The 18,087-nt window shown below is 33.2% G+C and overlaps 2 protein-coding genes across 2 annotated transcripts; both read left to right on the top strand.

Annotated features, from left to right (window-relative positions):
* The first annotated feature begins 4,302 nt into the window (after positions 1-4,302).
* Positions 4,303-8,033, top strand: LOC111011777 (uncharacterized). The gene is made up of 6 exons (XM_022285666.2): positions 4,303-5,217; positions 5,844-6,066; positions 6,163-6,274; positions 6,381-6,442; positions 6,614-6,997; positions 7,110-8,033. Exons 2-6 carry the CDS (start codon positions 5,959-5,961, stop codon positions 7,791-7,793), a joined length of 1,350 nt encoding a protein of 449 aa, XP_022141358.1. The 5' UTR covers positions 4,303-5,217; positions 5,844-5,958; the 3' UTR covers positions 7,794-8,033.
* A 5,651-nt stretch (positions 8,034-13,684) lies between these two features.
* On the top strand, positions 13,685-18,086 carry EXPA13 (expansin A13). Its single transcript, XM_022285676.2, has 2 exons — positions 13,685-14,239; positions 17,537-18,086. Exons 1-2 carry the CDS (start codon positions 13,740-13,742, stop codon positions 17,844-17,846), a joined length of 810 nt encoding a protein of 269 aa, XP_022141368.1. The 5' UTR covers positions 13,685-13,739; the 3' UTR covers positions 17,847-18,086.
* The last annotated feature ends 1 nt before the right edge of the window (position 18,087 follows it).

The raw sequence follows: 18,087 nt of genomic DNA, 5'->3' as shown, positions 1-18,087 counted from the left end.
TTGACTAAGCTTAGGTTGACACAAATAGCTTGATTTCAATATCAATATGTGAACAATATTAAGGAAATTTTTTTGAAATACAGATATCAATCCTTCGAATAAATGGTTATAAACTATTTCAGAATTAATATTGATATTATTTATATTCTAGAAGTTTGTGTATCGACATAAATTAAAAATCTAATTACTACTGATATTTTCAATTTATCAATTTATATGATTATTAATTATTTTTTCCCCTACTAACATTAAGACAATAGTGTTATTGTCATTATTTTCAATTCTTTTTAATGAAAATAACATTTTTAGTAAGTACTGAATTAAAAATTAGCTAAAATTTTCTTTAATAGATATAGAAATATTTTCATTGTCAAAAACCAATCGGGGCAATGACAATGAATTTTTTTCGTCGCTAAAGCATAAAATTCTTGTAGTGTTAATTATAATTAATAATAGAACTCCAATTGAATTTGGATTTCAAAATCAACAATTATACAATAACTTTCTTCTACTATTATTTCACCAACGAACTTAATTACATTCATGTCTATCAATTTATAAATACATAGTAGTGTCTTTTTTCTGAAGTTATTAAAAGATTAAATAAAAAAAAAAATTACTTGCAATGCATGTGGAAATAGACTAGTAAAAAAAGTGATGGGTCCTTAAAATATCCTAGATCCAAAATTAAACCACATTCAATTATGAGAGAGGATTTTCGATGCTAAATCTACAGGTTCATGCATTGTTTGGCTCTCTCTCTTATTCACTTCTTTAAACTCTCTTGGTGTCTGATATTGATTCTTTAAAAGGGCCAAGAATCTTTCTCATAGTTTGACTTTCATGTTTCTTACATGTTAGATCTCAATCGAGAACTTCTTGTTTAATTTCATCTCAATCTTAATACACAAAAATTTTAGTTTAAGGGAAAACGAAGCGAAATTAATAATAATCCTCAACCAGTTAAATATCTCTAGAGAAATGATTATCGTATAATGAGTAAAGTAGAGTCATAATTTAGGAATGTACTTCATAAAAGCTTAATAGGACGGCTGACCCAGGTCAACTAAAACCCCCAAACTTAGTTAGAAACATTAAAAAAGGTTGAGCTTTCGATACGAACACCGTATGTTCAACCAACAAGCCATGCTCCATGAATCAAGTGTTCCATGAATCAAGTGTGTTGGTCTTAGCCCATGACCCTAACTCAAGAAAGTTCTGCCTCATGGGGAGAACCTATAGATCGAGCAGCTGATAAGGCCAAGCTGCATGAGTCGAGTCTCTTGGACTCTAGTCCATGAAACAAGCACCATTAGCTGCCCACATTCTCTCTCATGTTTTGAAATCTACTTGGCCCTCAAATTTGAATCCTTTAGATATGGAGAATTCAAAAGAAGAAGATATCTAGAAGATTCTAGATTTTCCCCCTATAAATAAAGAGAAAAGTCTTGTAATCAAATTACGCTACAAAAATTCTAAAACACTCGTTACGTTTAACCTATACCCATATCTGATATAAGCATTACATTAGTGTCTATTCTCTTACTTTTGTAAATTTTATTAATCAAGAAGAGTGATGTAAATTCAGATCAATTTAAAGCATCAACGTCTACTCAAACATATCCCACTAAAAGAAACATACAACTCACAAAGTACATGAGATAAAAAGAAAATTATGTATCATCATATAGTGGGGGGAGAATATCCAAAAGCGAGGAATGAGGATAGAGAAAAATCCAAGGCCTTACAAAATGGAAAGCCCACGCAAAACCTCCATTAAAAATAATAATAATAATTTTTTAAAAGTCGCCACGTGTCGAACATAGGAGCTCCGAAAGTTAAAACCGCCACTCTAATATCCGCCTTTTATTCCACACAACGGTCGCTGTCGGTAAATTTGTGGCTGCCAATTTCTTTCCCATTTTTTATTTTTCCTTAAAAATGCCAAAAAAGTCCCCCGCCCAATCAGAAGCGAGTTGCTCGGAAGACATCCACAAGGCGGACGTCCCATTGGTCCAGCAATGTACACGTGGAAAAGTGGACAACGGATGGTGACGTGGCGAAAAAGCGCATTCAGATAATTTAGGGACAGCCTCAAATCCACCTGACATGTTCTCTTTTTTCTTTTTTCTTTTTCTTTTTTTTTCCATTTAATTAATATCCGGTTCCTCATCCACAACTCCTGGCCTACCTTCTCAGCCCCTGACCGAGATATTTTATTTATTTATTCTTTTTTCTTTTCTTTTCCTGGTTAGCAAATAGCAAGTATCTTTTCAATATCATTTTCCTTCAATATTGTTTTCTTTTTAGATAATGTGTTTTTTTATTTTTATTTTTGCAACACATGATTTTGTTTCAATTTAATAACCCTTTTAAAAAATATTAATCAATACTAACATTTAAAATCTAGAATATAAGTTAGGATAAACGATGTAATTTGAAATAAATAAAAAAAAAAACTAGTACACCCATGGGAAGTGAGAAAATAGCCTAAGTTAGGACAATATCTCTATCGTTGCAAAGTTTTAGAGATGAAAATCAAAAAGTAAACCATATGGAGACTTTAATATAAAGTAGATAAAAAAATATAATTATAATAGTTTTTTTAAATATAGATCAAATATGAGGTAAGAATTCAAACTTTACACCTATAAATGAGATTGATAAAGTATTAGTTAGTTTAACTATATCCATGTTGTAAATGTACAAGTAAAAGTATAGATGACCGTTTTTTAAAAAAAAAAAAAAAACTGATGGAAGGTCAATTTTTGAAATAGAAAAAAAGTTTAACAAATTTTATTTGGCCAAGATTTTTTGTTCCCTTTATGGATTTGATGGATTTACCAAATAATAATAAAGAAAATAAAAACAGAGGCTGTCCACGTCCAGATTCAATTGATTTGCTTTTTTAATTATGACATTCATGTATGTATTTTCATCTAAAATTCAAACTCCATTGTACTCTCACAATTTCCAATATAATGAAATAATAACAAACCTTTTACTAATTATTAATCCAATAATCTTCATTAATATAACTTAAACGTAACACAAATCAATGTCTTTATATATATAAAAAATACAAATGAATGGTTTTACGAAAAATTAATAAAACGGGGTACGAAATAATGACGTCATGAATGGGATAGAAGCTATCCCAATTTATAAGGGGTTGGCCAACAGAAGATAATAGAAGAAACAGCCACATGTCATCCTGTTAAGCTTCGGACGTGAGCCACAAATTTTATTTTTTTCTCTTCCTTTTTCCATTTTATTAAAATTTAAAAATTCTGTCAGAAAATAATGGTGACTACAACATTTGTTTTAAAATATATTATTGTTTATTATCTTTTTTAAGAAAAATTATTCATCAATTATATATATATATATATATATATATATATTTTACAATATGTGGGGTGGATATATATTTTACAATATGTGGGGTGGAGATCGAACTCATAATCTTTTGGTCGTACATATATGTTAATTACCACATAACTATAATTACTGCTTCAGTATATGATTAAGGTCAATATTTTTTTTTCTTGACACAATTAAGGTCAATGTTTTAAACATTAGTATTGATGAAATGTCGAGATTTCAATTTCGTGGAAATGCCAATATAAATATTGATAACATGCAGATATCAATGGATATTCCTAGGTATGTTACAAAAGTACAAAATTTGTAAAAAATATTTAAATTAACAATTTTGCATTTTTCTCTTTCTAAATAAGTTTGAAATGATTAATATTAGAGAAATTGTAGCAAAAATCTTTTATAAATTTCAAAATATACACTTAATTTTAAATTTTCAAATATAGCAATTTTTTTTTACTTATACCAATAGTATATTAGATATTCATATCAATAGTATAGATGTATATCACATACATATTGCACGGACACCCATATCATTGATCAGATATATTACATATATATATCATTTGGATAAAGTTGTCATTTTAAAATTGGACCTCCGTTTCCTTTTTTAAAAAAGTGTTATGTTTGAAAAAACTAAATGTGGTTGCTATTTTACTAAATGTTTTTGCCATATTTACAAATGTCTTTTAATATTAATATTATATTTATATTAATGATACTTTTCATATTTTGTCAATTTTCTTTTTATAATATTATGAAAATATCCGTTTACTGTTTACGCTGATCTCGAACCTATTGTCATGTGTCCATGTACACATATATATCTTAAAAAATGTTTTAATTTTGTATATTTGTAATTTTGTTGCATTCTATTTCTTTTAATACTTATCCATTGTATTTTGCAATTTGCATCAACAAAAAGGGGAAAAAAAAAGGAAAAAGGGAATATGTGGTAGCGACTTTTGTTGATCTTCACCGGAAGCCAAAGTTCTCAGTCTCGGTGTTCCCGAGCTACATCATCATTTCATTTCTCCTCCTTCTTCATTCTTCACGGGTTTTCATCCACTGCCAATTCCAATCTCCATTTTCTCATCTTCTTCCTCTTTCTTTCTTCATTTTCTTCACATAATTGCCTTCTGCCTCGAGACCCTCGACTTCCTGGGCTTTTGATTCCAGTTTCGATTCGGAATTTCGACGGAGCAGACTGATTTTCGAGGTCCATCGGCGTTTCATCTCGATTTCTAAGCTTTCTCCCGCATCTCTGTTCCGTTACGATTATTGTTTCCCGTGTAATTTGTTCATCAAGTTGTTGTCTCAATTCGTAGCAGGGCGATTGATCTGGTTTGTAATTTGTTTTCTGCGTAACCAAGAGTTTTGTGATGCTGAAAATGAAGTTTTTGCTCGCGTTTTTGTGTTCTTCTCATGCTTCTCCTTCCAAATCGTGCAATTAGTTCTTCTTCTCCTGCTCTTGTACGGACAAAACCTCTCTTTATTTCAGCGAAGTCCACTGGCGCGAATCTGATTCATCTCCAGAGATTAGTTCTGTCGCCGATTACTCAATTTTAGGGTTTCTAAGAACACGGTCTCGAAATTTCGGTTCTGGAGTTGGTTTTCTCATGAGAATTAGGATCGTTAACGCACCTGGAAGTGGAATTGGAACTAAATCGGTTCGATATCAAGCTGTAGAATGAATTATTTATTCCAAGTGTTGAAAAGTGTAGAGGATCTCTTGGTTTTTGGAAATTGAGTAGCAATCAACTTGGAGGAGACCGGAAGACAGAGGTGTTTGGAATCGGCCTCTGTAAAAGCAGAGCAAGCATGCAATCACAAGTATGTATAATCCATTTTTCTTATCCTCTCCCCTTAATTTGGACCAACAATTCCTTTGGTCCGTTTTGGTAGCTTCAAAGTCGTTCAGATCTTATTAATTATTGGTATGAGAATCGAGAAATAATAGGGAGAACGTGTTTTTGCTGCGTCTATGTCTCTTTTTTCCATGTGATGTATTAGATGATTATTGGTTGATATTGAAATTTGAAAGTTGGGCCTCCTACAATTACTCCCGAGAAACAGGAAACTTGCATTTCAGAACTTTCCGAGAATATCTGAAAGCTGTTTGACATTATTAGTTTGCTGATTGGCTCGATCTACTATGACAACATATCCAAACCGATCACTAATTCTGCTTTTTTTTCTCCTTTTTTTGTTTTTATGGAATTTGCACATGTCATAAAACTGGGTAGATATTTTTTCTGTTTGTTAAGAACATATATACATATATAAATGGGGCATCGGGTGAGACTGAAGAAGACATAAAAGTTTACTCGTATTCTCACCATTTCTTCAGTTCATTAGCGTTTTTGTTTGGTTCTTATAATCTTATCCGTGATATCCCGTGCACCATTTTTTTCTTTTGATCATTCTGGGAATTCTAACTTTGTAAGAATCCATTACAGCTCGAGTTGAAGTAGTTTCTTTCAAAAACCAAATTCGTTGAGATCGGAAGACAGAGGTGTTTGGCTCCATTGTTCATCACTGCAGCTCACTGGCGGAGGTCTCTCTTCTGACAACATGAATTCTGCAGTCTATGAATCAACTGCGTCTCCTGACCGACATTCTTCGGCCAATATCCAATTGAAAGAGGACAATTTTTCAACTGTGAAGGAATTTTCTCCCAAGGTTTGGTTTGCATTGCCCAATTTCTCTGTTCCAGAATTCTAATCCATTTCATTTCAAGCTTTTCTAAAAAACTTGCCCTATGTTTTCATTGGTTAGATAAGGAAGCCCTATACAATTACAAAGCAAAGAGAAAGGTGGAAGGAGGAAGAGCATCAAAAGTTTATTGAAGCATTGAAGCTATATGGTCGTGATTGGAGACAAATAGAAGGTATAGTTGAACAAAAACATCATATGGCATATAATCAAACACAAGATATAGATTTATATATATATACTTTTTCCATTTTCTCTTAAAAATTATCTTTGTGTAACAGAGCATGTGGGCACCAAGACTGCAGTTCAGATTCGTAGCCATGCCCAAAAGTTCTTCTCCAAGGTCTAATGCTCTTATTCCACTACCTATTATCTGCCTTAATATACATATTCTGATTTATGAATCATGCAAGTAATTGTTAAGAATCACAAGGGGTGCAAATGATCCCTTGAAGGATTGATGCTTGTTCTTCTGGATCTTCCGACTTCTCATGTTTTACTTTAATTTCCTCAGGTCACGCGGAATTCAAATGGGTGTAGCACAAATTTAGTGGGATGCATCGAGATTCCTCCTCCGCGTCCGAAACGAAAACCAGCGCATCCATATCCACGTAAAGAAGTACCTCAGGCTCATAAAGCAGTCCCCATTTTGGAACAGACAAGGTCTTTGTCTCCGCAGTTTTCAGACAAAGAATGTCCATCTCCAACATCAACAATAGCAGCAGCAAGCGGTTCGGATACGCTCGTTTTTGCGAACTCGAGAATTCTTCATGACAGTGCATCTCCAGATTCATCTATTCCATCGACAGAACCGAACTCATCTTTATTGGACAATGAATCTCCAACACCACCAGCCCCAGGGACATCAAATTCAATCCCCCATGAGAGATTTTCAAAGGTGCAACTTCTATTTGTTTTCCTTCTGATAGCTATCTTATTCATTGATTTGTGGAAATTACTTAATCCCTTTTGATGCAACTAAAAGCAAGCTCTGTTGTTATGGATGACAGAATCTAGAGTTGTTTCCAACGGATGATGTACATGATAAAGACGTCTCTACAAAAGAAGTGTCAATCCAGAGTCTTAAGCTCTTTGGAAGGACAGTTTTAGTAACAGATCCCCACAAACAAACCCCAACCGCGGAGATCCGTGCATCTGAGGCTGACCGTAAACCGCGCGAAAAATATAAGCAAACATCACCATGGAACTCCATGGTCATGGAGTCTTCTATGGGGAATACAGAGGGCACCTGGAATCATGGAGCTTTCTATTTCATACAACTCAACAGCGGAAACTCGAATCAAGTAGCAGCTGGTTCTGCAGTCCCGGTATCGTGGTGGGCTTCTTATGGCGGTAGCCCATTTTCTTTTGTGCACTATGTCAAGCAAGCAGATGCAAATTTGAATCCGGAAGTTGATGACAAGGAAACTCACAAGGACGAATCATGGTGCGGATCGAACACGGGATCGGTAAACAGCAGGGAGAACGATATCCCGTTTTCCAACAGAGATGGAGATTCAGTTTGTAAAGATGAATTGATTGGGAAAGCATTGTCTTGTGAGCTAATAAGTAGCCATGAAAAGAATACCAAAGGGTTTGTGCCTTACAAAAGATGCATGAGAGAGAGAGGTACAAAGTCCAACATAATCACAGATGCAGAGAGGGAGGAGAAGAGGATCAGGCTTTGCTTATAGATTCAAGAATTGAATTCTGTACAGGCTTTGGCTTGGTAAGATTTTGGTATTTTTTAGTTTTTAATTAACAATGTCATTTTCATAAGTTGCATTTCTTAGTTCTTTATAATCGTGTCTCTTCTTGTTTACCAAAATAATTGTATCAGTTTTTGTAACTGTAAATTCCCCACTTATTTGTGTAAAACCTCTGCGTGGAAACTGAACATTCGACTTCCTTGAAAAGAGATTAATTGTTCCTTCTGCCTTTTTGTCTCTTTTCTCTCCTTTCATAACTCGTGTGTTTAATGTTTGATATTAAAAAAAACATATCTGTGTTTGAAACTGTTCATAAAAAAATAATAATAAATAAAAGTGTTAATGGAAAAGTAAAATTTATGTATTTTATAAGTCAAGAATGAGGAAATAATGATTTTATTTATGTTTAGGAAAAAATTAAAAATGAGAACAAGGCAGTTTAGAGAGGAAATGGTCAAAACTTTTTTATTTAAGTAATTGAACATAATTCAATGGGTTGGTTAAGATAGTAATATTATTTATTCACGAGAATTGACACTAAAAATAAAAACAAGACAACAAATAAAAACAAGACAACACTAGAGCTTTTTAAAATAAAAATAGAGCTTTTTAAAATAAAAATAAAATCTCAAACATGAGCTTACCATGGTGTCATTTAAAATAAATAAATTATATCGACTTAAAGGTGTTGGGAATGACAAAGGAAAAATACTTTGTAAAAAACTGTTTTTATTTTTGAAACGGTTTGCCCATGTAGAATTGGTAGGAAATAGTTTCAAATTTCGAGGTTTTAAATTATGGAAATGATTTTAAATTCCTGATTGCGTTTGGAACCAAAATGATTCTAAATACTTATAATTAAAATTTATTGTTTGGATGTTTACAAGAAATGAAAAGAAAGTATAACATTTTACTATTATACCCTTAACATTTTTGGTCTTCCTTCCCCCTGCATGTCAAACAATTTGTGAATTGCTTACTAAAAGCAAGCTATAGTACAAGTACTAAGTATCTATCGTATCTTGACTTAAAACATATTAGCGTTTCGTTTCCAACTCTTACTTTGTGTCAAATTCTATAGGTTATATTTGCTAGTTCTCACTTTATTTATATTTAAAAAAATGCAAAAAAAAAACCTATTTTTCTCTTTAAAAAATTGAATGAGCACAAATTGGAAACGAAAAGAAAAAAAAAATCTCAAACCAAAAACATATATGAAAATCTTTTTTCACCTCAATTTAACAACAAAGTGTTCTTTTTTTTTCTTTTTTTTTAATCATAGTTGGTTATTTTACGATATGCAGTACTAAAAAATAAAAAAAATAGGAAAGAAGAAAAATTAAAAAAATAAAAAGAAGAAAAATCTACCAAAAACCATAGAGAAGATCCGAGCAATAATTAAATAGAAAGAAAATTAAATATACTGGAACAAAATAGAAAACCAAACCATGAGGTTACTTGATGATGCAAAAGGTCTCATTGTACAGATTTAAATTATAGTTATTAAAATAAAGATAACAATAAAGAAAACTACAAAAGATATTTGAAACTAAATCTTCCGTTTGATGATCTACTGATAATGAAAAAGGGCGTCGTGTCTGAACGGCGGGCGGAATGGATGAGCGAAAGGTGCCATGTCATGGAGTGAGGAATATCCCGAGTCTCATGTAAGACAACAAAATGCACCTCGAGGTGCTATCGAGGAATTGAGGGACCTTCTAGAGCACATGATATGCAATTGAAATCTCGAGCTAGCCTATTTGTTATGGGGAATCAATGCTTCGGGCCGAATAGAGCTTACCTTCGACACCTGGCTTTCTCCGACACATAGTAGAAGATAATTTTGCGTAGAAGAGAGTTTTACGAGTGTAGATAGGTAAAGTTATATGGCAAAATTAAATTGTTATTTTTTTTCTCAAAAAAAAGAGGGCAAAATATAGATTTTCCTCCCAAATTTGAGCTATATGGAATGGAAAATAATTGAAAAACAGGATTTGAAATCATTTGAGATTTCAAAATTCTTTTTTAATCCAACACTAGAAATAATTTCAAAATCTATTCCCTCCAAATCTGAGGTTTCAAATAGAGGTAAACGAGAAAAGGGGTCAACGTTTATTGAAACTTAATAATCGTTCATTAAACATTTTATTTTCGTGATATTAATTTATAAGAATGGTAACATTTATAAATTAATTGTATGTGTTAATAATATTTAATTTATTTTTATAACAGTTTTCTTAGTTTCCCCATATATATGGGTCTATTGATTTGGAGGAAAAAAATATAAAGAATTACATAGAGGTTTCTATCATTTTCTCTCACGATGCTTACAAAAAATATGGGCTAGTTTTTCGATTTCAATCCACTCTAATAAGTTGGGTGTTGTGTTAACTTTGGGGAGCAACCAACGTATATACGATTTAGTACTGTGGTCGTGCTGAAATTGCTTTTAAGGCAGTGGTTTTTCCACGACACAATAATGATTTTTCGTCTAATTTCTATTCTCATTTTTACAAGAAGGACATTTTTTTTATTACATTAGCAAAAGAAAAGAAAGAAGGACAAGAAAACAAATCAATTCTTCTAATAGGGTAGATCGCGCGCTTAACTCTCTCAATCCATGTTGGATATTTTCTATCTTTGCATGAATTGCTAAAGTGTTTGCGACTTTATTTTACTTTGTGTCCCATGGAATGAGATTCCTTCGACAGCCCTATTTCTACATCTTTCATTGATATCATCTATTATCAACTATACTTCATTATAAAAAACATCATATCTGTTGATCAAATTCCACAATAGATCAACTCCACACTTGTATGCTTAAAGATCATATATCAGTGTTGAAATTAGATTACAAATCAATTCAAACAAGTATTAATATTCCATTGGTATTAGCATAGTTCAATGGTAAAGATACGAAGTTCATTCTTTTGAGGTTGAAAGTCCAAATTCTCACACTCCACATTTTTGTCCTAAAAAGACATTACATTGATGAATAAAATAAAATTTGAAAAATTTCAATCAGTATCAACAAAAATCTTCATCTATAACAATTCTTTACTATTTCATTATAATAATCATCCCCAACTAGAGGTTGTAAATTCAATCTTCCATCCCACATATTGTACTAAAAAATAACCATCTCCTACTAGAAATTAAATTTTTTTGCCGAAGACAAATCATCAGCAAAAGGACGAAAATTCCTCTTTAAAACTCAAAATTGAATAGAAAATACTTGATTAGCCTTACTAATGAAGACCAATCTCGTCCTCATCACCATTAAATATTTGACAACTAACAGAAAAATGCGTACAAATAGAGACTTTTTTAAAAAATTAATGAGTTGTCAATTTTTTTAATGCAATGAATAAAAGATTTGGTCCGAGCAAGGATTTAGACACAATACAGAGTACTTCCCTCAACTTGCTTTTTGTGCATTATTTATTGAGAGAAGATCAATTGAGTATTGAGCAGCAAGTATTTTGAAGGGTCCCATATTTTAATTGGGAGGGAATAGGGAAAGGGCCATTCACCATTGCACTTCAACCGACACTTTCTTCTTTTATCTACATTTTCAAAAGATACATTACCCTATCATTTAAATTTCCAATTTCTTTCTAAAGTTTATATATTATTTTTTGTCATTCTACTTTTAATTTTGGGTTCATTTTAATTCTTCTACTTTGAAATGTTCGTTTTGATCATTGTATTTTTAAAGGTGACCATTTTAGTCCCTTAATTTTATTTTTAATCTCATTTTTCTATCACAATTTCAATGAACTCAATATATTTATTGAAATGTAACCATGACTTTATATTAAATAGTTTCCATTATATATAGAATTTGTGTTAAAAGTTTGAACATAAGTAGTAAAATGACCGCTTTTGAAAAGTATATAGACCAAAACAAACATTTTAAAAGTATTGGGGCTAAAATGAATCTAAGTTGAAAGTAGATCGACTAAAATGAACATTTACAGGGATCAAAATGAACTAAAGTGAAAAGTATAGGAACCAAAATAATATGTTAATTAAGGGCCAATACACTTTCATAAACTATTGAGAAATATTTCTTAAAATGAAAATGTAATGATTAAGTTACAAATTTAGTTCTTGTATTGTTTGATCAAATTTCAAATCCCGAAAGTTTCAATTTGATCTCTATAGTTTGGTTAAACTTCACAAATAATCCATAAACCATTTTTTTACCTTAAAAGAACCTCACATATTTTTGCTTATTTTCTTGATCAATCATTTGTCTTAATATAATCAACTAACATGGTTAATTAAATAGATAATATCAGTTCATTGGTACGGTAAAAAAAAAGAAAAAGAAGTGTCTCATATTCGATATGATGGTCATTATAAGAATAATGATTTGTGAACAGTCGGCTAATTAAACTATAAGATCCAAATTGAAATTAAGCTCAAATCCTAAAGACTAAGAGTGTACACGTACACACATGCATGCATATATATGTATGTATAACATAGTGTTTGAATGTATAAAAGTTTTGAGGCAAAATATAATTTAATCCTAGGTGATTGAGACTTGATTCAAAGCAATCAAAGCCAAACTGTTGGGAAAATTTATTCACCAATAATATTTTTCTCATTACACAGTTCGTCAATGAAAACTAAGTCACACACAATACTAAGAAAAATAGGGAAAGCACAGAAAATGACACACGCAATTTATACTAATTCACCCCAATTATGGGCTACGTCCAATCTTCCACAACAACGAGTTCTACTATGATTTTGGGATAAATACAATTGACCTCACAAACGCTCTACAAAGCACCCTCTAGATGCCACAACAATGGTCAACTAGCTTTTAAGTACTATACCAATAGATACTTAGGAATACAGAACGAAAAACCTTACTAACCTCAAGAGAACGGATTGCCGACAATGCTCTACAAACCACTTTTCTCTCCTCTTTCTCTGCCAACCAACCACTGCCGCCACACTCCTCAATTTTGTGTAACCACAAAAAGTTCAATTCCCACGACTGAAGTTGAGGTATGAAAATAAGGCAACATAAAGAGATTTAGGTCTTGGACTTTTAGTTTTACTTAATCCAATAAGTTTCAATTTTATTATTCTTTTGTCTTCAATCCCAACACAAACAATTTTCCAATTTTTAAGGATATCAAATAGATGGTCGGTTATGCCAACTTGAACATAACTCATGACATACATCCTCGACTCGACCAAAAAATCAAATGTTCAAATCTCCATTTTACATGTTGTTGAACTAAAAAAGGTTAAATTTTAAGTTTGATTTATGAACTTTTAAAATTATGTCTAATAAGTGTTAGAACTTTAAAAAGTGTCTAATACACCTTCAAACTTTAAATGTTGAAGTTTTAATAGAATTCCTAAACTTTTGATTTTGTATTTAATAAGTTTCCAAATTTTTTTATTTTGTGTTTAATAATCCCTTCATTTATCTATTGAATAAAAAATTGAGAGTTTAAAAATATATTAGACACAGTATTAAATGTTTAAATGTTTAAAGATAAGATTAAAAATGGAAGAATCTACCAGCACATTTTAAATTAAAGTTAAACGATTTATCTAATTTGGGATAATAAAGTTAGTAATGGAATCCTAATAAAATGATTTTATCCATCTTTATTTTTATTTTATTTATTTTTCCAAAAGAAAAAGATGTCTTTTTCTTTTGTTCTCCCTCGATTCCATAACCGACATGACGAGATAAAGCATTTGGAAGATGAAACCCCACAATTTATACATATTCTATGCGGAACTAACAAAACTATTCACTTCAGTTAAATTAATTAATTAAAAAAAAAACTTTATAATCCTTTTTTTACGATAATATAAATTCACCGATTTCAAAAATAGTAATTACAATTTTTATTTCTTCCCCACTTTGCCCCTCACTCTCTCTGCGGAGTGATGTCGCCATCTCTTCCACTTCACTTCTTCCTGTTCACAGTTGCAGCAGCTCTCGCATCTCCCGTAGCCTCCCATTTCTCTTCTTCCACCTCTCCGCCGTCGCCGGAGGCCGCGCCGTCGCTCTCCGAGTGGAGATCTGCTCGAGCTACTTACTACGCCGCCGCCGATCCCCGGGATTCGGTGGGCGGAGCGTGTGGATATGGCGATTTAGTGAAGGCAGGGTATGGCATGGCCACGGTGGGGCTCAGTGAGGCGCTATTCGAACGCGGCCAGATCTGCGGCGCCTGCTTCCAGCTTAGGTGCGTTGAGGACCTCCGCTGGTGTATCCCTGGCACCTCCATCATTGTCACTGTTACTAATTTTTGTGCGCCTAATTATGGCTTCACGGCTGAGGGTGGAGGCCATTGTAACCCTCCTAATAAGCATTTTGTGCTCCCGATTGAAGCGTTTGAGAAGATCGCTATCTGGAAGGCCGGAAACATGCCTGTTCAGTATCGGAGGTATGTATCGCGTCTTGCAACTCGCATCTCTTCTTTGTCTTTCTTTTGGATGATCTGATTGAGGATTGAAATCAGTAAAACTATGGGACTGAGATCTTTGAATGCTCTACTAAGTACTCTAATTTTACTCACTTGTTAACCATTGGAATACGTTTATATGACTTGATCTGAGCCGTAAACATCGTGAAGTTTGCTGACTAGTTACTACATGATGTTATGTATGATTTAACTTTCCGATACGTCTGACTCTGTTGCTGTATGAAAAACCATTGTAACTGTGGTTTCCTTCAGCTATATATTAGATGGACTTTGTTAGACTCGCAGCCATTTACGGTTTTTTAAATTTATGGTAAAATTTAAACAAGGTTCTAGAGAGAGAACATTGCGAACTTGAGAGGTTAAAAATGATATTGTTTGTTTCACTGGAATGGTTAGTTAGATCAGAATTAATGTCTATTTTAAGACACGGTTAACCTCCTCTAACTAAAGCCTAATTAACTGGTAAAGTAAAGATCAGAATAACAAACGTTCCTTAACATACTTGCATTTGACTTATTTCTGATGTCATCATTCCTTAATAAGCCAAAGTTCCTTGGCTCCTAACAGGGGGTGTAGGGTGATGATGGAGGAGGTTTTGTTGTTTCTCCCTTCTCGGGATAGGGGAATCCTAATGTAGCAGACTTTTTTCCCTATTTTGTGGGGTATTTGGCTTGAATTTTTAGGGGGTTGAGAGGGATTGTGAGGAATTTGGGAGGAAATTTGGGATATTTTTAGATTTAATACCTCTCTAGGTGTCGGTTTAGAAGGCTTTTTGTAATTATCAGTTAAGCGGTATTCTTTTGGATTCACGGTATTTATTGGGCTTGTTTTTTGTATGGCCATTGTATATTCTTTCATTTTATCTCGATGACAGCTTGGTTTCTTATCCAAAAAAATTTATGATGACTCTTCACAATGTTATAGTTCCAAATTAAAAAGAAAAAAACAAGCTTGATAGATGCTGATTTCTGATTACTTGGAGGTTTTAATAGCTTACACAATCTTCAACGCAACATAGTGATGAGTATAATCTTCAATTAGTTTGAAAAATCTAGTTGGGTATTAATAACAACCGACAAGAACTCTAGTGATGTTATATTTGATATTTTCCTTTAGAAACTTTAAATTTAAAAATGAATGCTCTTGTGGTTTTTAGAGTTTAGAGGCAGGGATCTTGTAAGGAAAGGAACTGTTATTCTTGTTACCCTGATAGGAAGTTAACTGTTATTCTTGTTACATTTCTGAGAGAAATGTGACATTTATATTGCAGTAACAAAGGCATTTCAAATTTACAATCATGAAGTAAAGGTGAAAGATAATTCTTGGAAATTTATATTGATGTCTAATGGTAATGCTTGTGTGGCATGTATTTATCTAGTTTTCCCATTTAGAGAACGCTAAAAGGTGAAAGCTAATTAGGAACCAATTGAAAATCTTACCAGGACCCGGTCTTAACACTTTTCTTTTAGGTTAGATTCATTTTAGAGTTGTGGGATATGCAATCTGCAAGAAGGGATTTGCTTGAGCAAGAATAAGAAACTAAGAAAGCAATTTACTTGTGAGATTCAACCTGGGGAAGGTTGTAGGAGCTTGTTGGATGAAACGTTTGTGGACAAAGAGATTTTGAGTTTTTGAAGTTCAAATCTGTAAAGGTTTTAAAACCTCTTGTAATCCTGATGGGTTTTCTTGTTAAGTTCCTTGTAATGAAAGGATTCCTTTGAAGTTTCTTAAATCTGTGACACATTTAAGAGTCCTTTCAGTATGCAATCTTGCACCCCTGCTAGGTGTTCTGTAGATTTTTTTAAAAAAGGCATGAAACGTCTTTAAAAAGGATAGTCCTTAGGTGTTCCATGACTTTTTTGAGAGAGGAGTGGTCATAAATACCTAATTTATATGTCTCATCCCAAAGAAAATTAGAGCCATCAGAATTGCAGATTATAGGCCAGTAAGTATTTGTCACAGGCTTCTACAACAGTATTAAGATATTTGCTAGGGTCCTCTTGAAATTATGTAAAAAGTGCTTCCCTATACAGCTTGAAAAGACCTGCCTTTTGTGAGATTTTGCATCTGTTGTAAGTTGTAGCTAATGAGTTGGAGGCTGCTAACAGGATGGGTAATTTAAATTGTATATGATATGGTTAGCGTGGATTTTATTCCAATCAGTGCTTAGAGGAAGAAAAGGCTTTCGGTTGACTTGGGGAAGATGCACAACAAGCTGCATCAGGATGCCAACCTCTCTCATTTTCTTCAGCGAAAATCTCATGTGAGAATAAAAGCTTCAAGGAGATTTTTCTCCATTTTTCTGGTTTGTTCTCAGTACTTTGAGTTGATTTATTGAGAGAGGCACTAGGCTGGTTGGAAGTTTTCACATTTAAAAGGATATTATTCATACGCCAGCTACCTTCAGTCCAGAAATGATACTGTAATTGTTACTGAAGCTAATGAGAAGCTTCATAATTTACTCCAAATTCTTAATACCTATTATTGGACTTCTAGAGTGAGAATAAAATTGAAATCAGTCCGTTGGACATCAACTATGATAGTTGGAGTAAATAAAGCAAATGAAGCAAGTAGATGTTCATGTGTTAGAGGTAATTGGAATACCTTTGAAAGGAAATACTAAATCACTGACTGATTGGGTCCAATGCATGGAAAAAGTTCAAGGGTAACTATCTAAATAGAGGAAGTAACTTTCTTAGAGAGGGAGATAGAATTAATGTTGATCCAATATTTGTGCTTTTGTGTATGCCGACACGTTCCATGTTCTTGTTCATTTGGCCTAAGAGTGTGGCAACAGAGATGGAGAACTTCTTTAGAAACTTTCTTTGTAGATGGATCTCACCGTTAAAGTAGTCACCTAGTGAATTTGTTTATGGTTTGTTTCCCTTCCCCTTACAAGAGGTGGTTTGGATTTAGGAAACTTAATTAAGAAGAAGGAATTCTTCCATAGGTTTTAAATGGTTAGTTCTCTTTGATACTCGACCATTGGATCAACCTCTCTATGGTCATACGTCCAAAAGGGAAGCTAAAGTTATATTGAAAATGCCATGAACCATGATATATGGCTTGTTTGTCGGCTGCATCGACGGATATCTATCCTTTCTTTTTCTTAAATTTCTCTTCTACTTGTCAAAAAAAGGAGAGAAAAAAGTGATTACAATAGTGAGACTTGTATGAAAATGCTGCTTGGTCTCCAATTGCCCTTGGTTCATCTTTCTAATACAGGAGTCTTAATATTTGTTGATCTCGCTTTCACAGGATCAAGTGCCGGAAAGAGGGGGGAGTTCGATACACGATTTCTGGGTATGGCATCTACCTCTCGGTGTTGATAAGTAATGTTGCAGGCGCTGGAGATGTCAGTGCTGTAAAGATCAAGGGCTCGAGAACCGGTTGGCTCCCGATGGGCCGAAACTGGGGGCAAAACTGGCATATTAATGCTGATTTGAACAATCAAGCCCTCTCCTTTGAAGTGACTAGCAGTGATGGAGTAACAATTACCTCCTACAATGTCGCTCCAAAGAATTGGAACTTTGAGCAGACTTTTGAAGGCAAGCAATTCGAATCTTGAAATTTTCCACTTAAAAGTAATTTTTGTCTGTAAAAGTTTTTTTAGCTAGTTCTCCATCCTCTCCTGTAGGCATATATACAAGGGGTTTGTATGGGTTTATTTTTTGTGCTTAATTTATCTTTGTTCTTTCTTGGGCGAAGGGTAATAGATTTTCCTTTTCGTTTCTTCATCAACTGTACAAGAACAGTGGGGTATTTGTGAAGGTTAAGGATATATGGCAATTTGATCTTGTAGAATGTAG

The sequence above is a fragment of the Momordica charantia genome (assembly GCF_013281855.1).
Source record: "Momordica charantia cultivar OHB3-1 chromosome 4 unlocalized genomic scaffold, Mcharantia_2.0 BLBB01000004.1, whole genome shotgun sequence".
NCBI classification, from domain to species: Eukaryota; Viridiplantae; Streptophyta; class Magnoliopsida; order Cucurbitales; family Cucurbitaceae; genus Momordica; species Momordica charantia.
The sequence above is the reverse complement of the archived record's forward strand: the minus strand, read 5'-3'. Positions and strand labels throughout refer to the sequence as shown.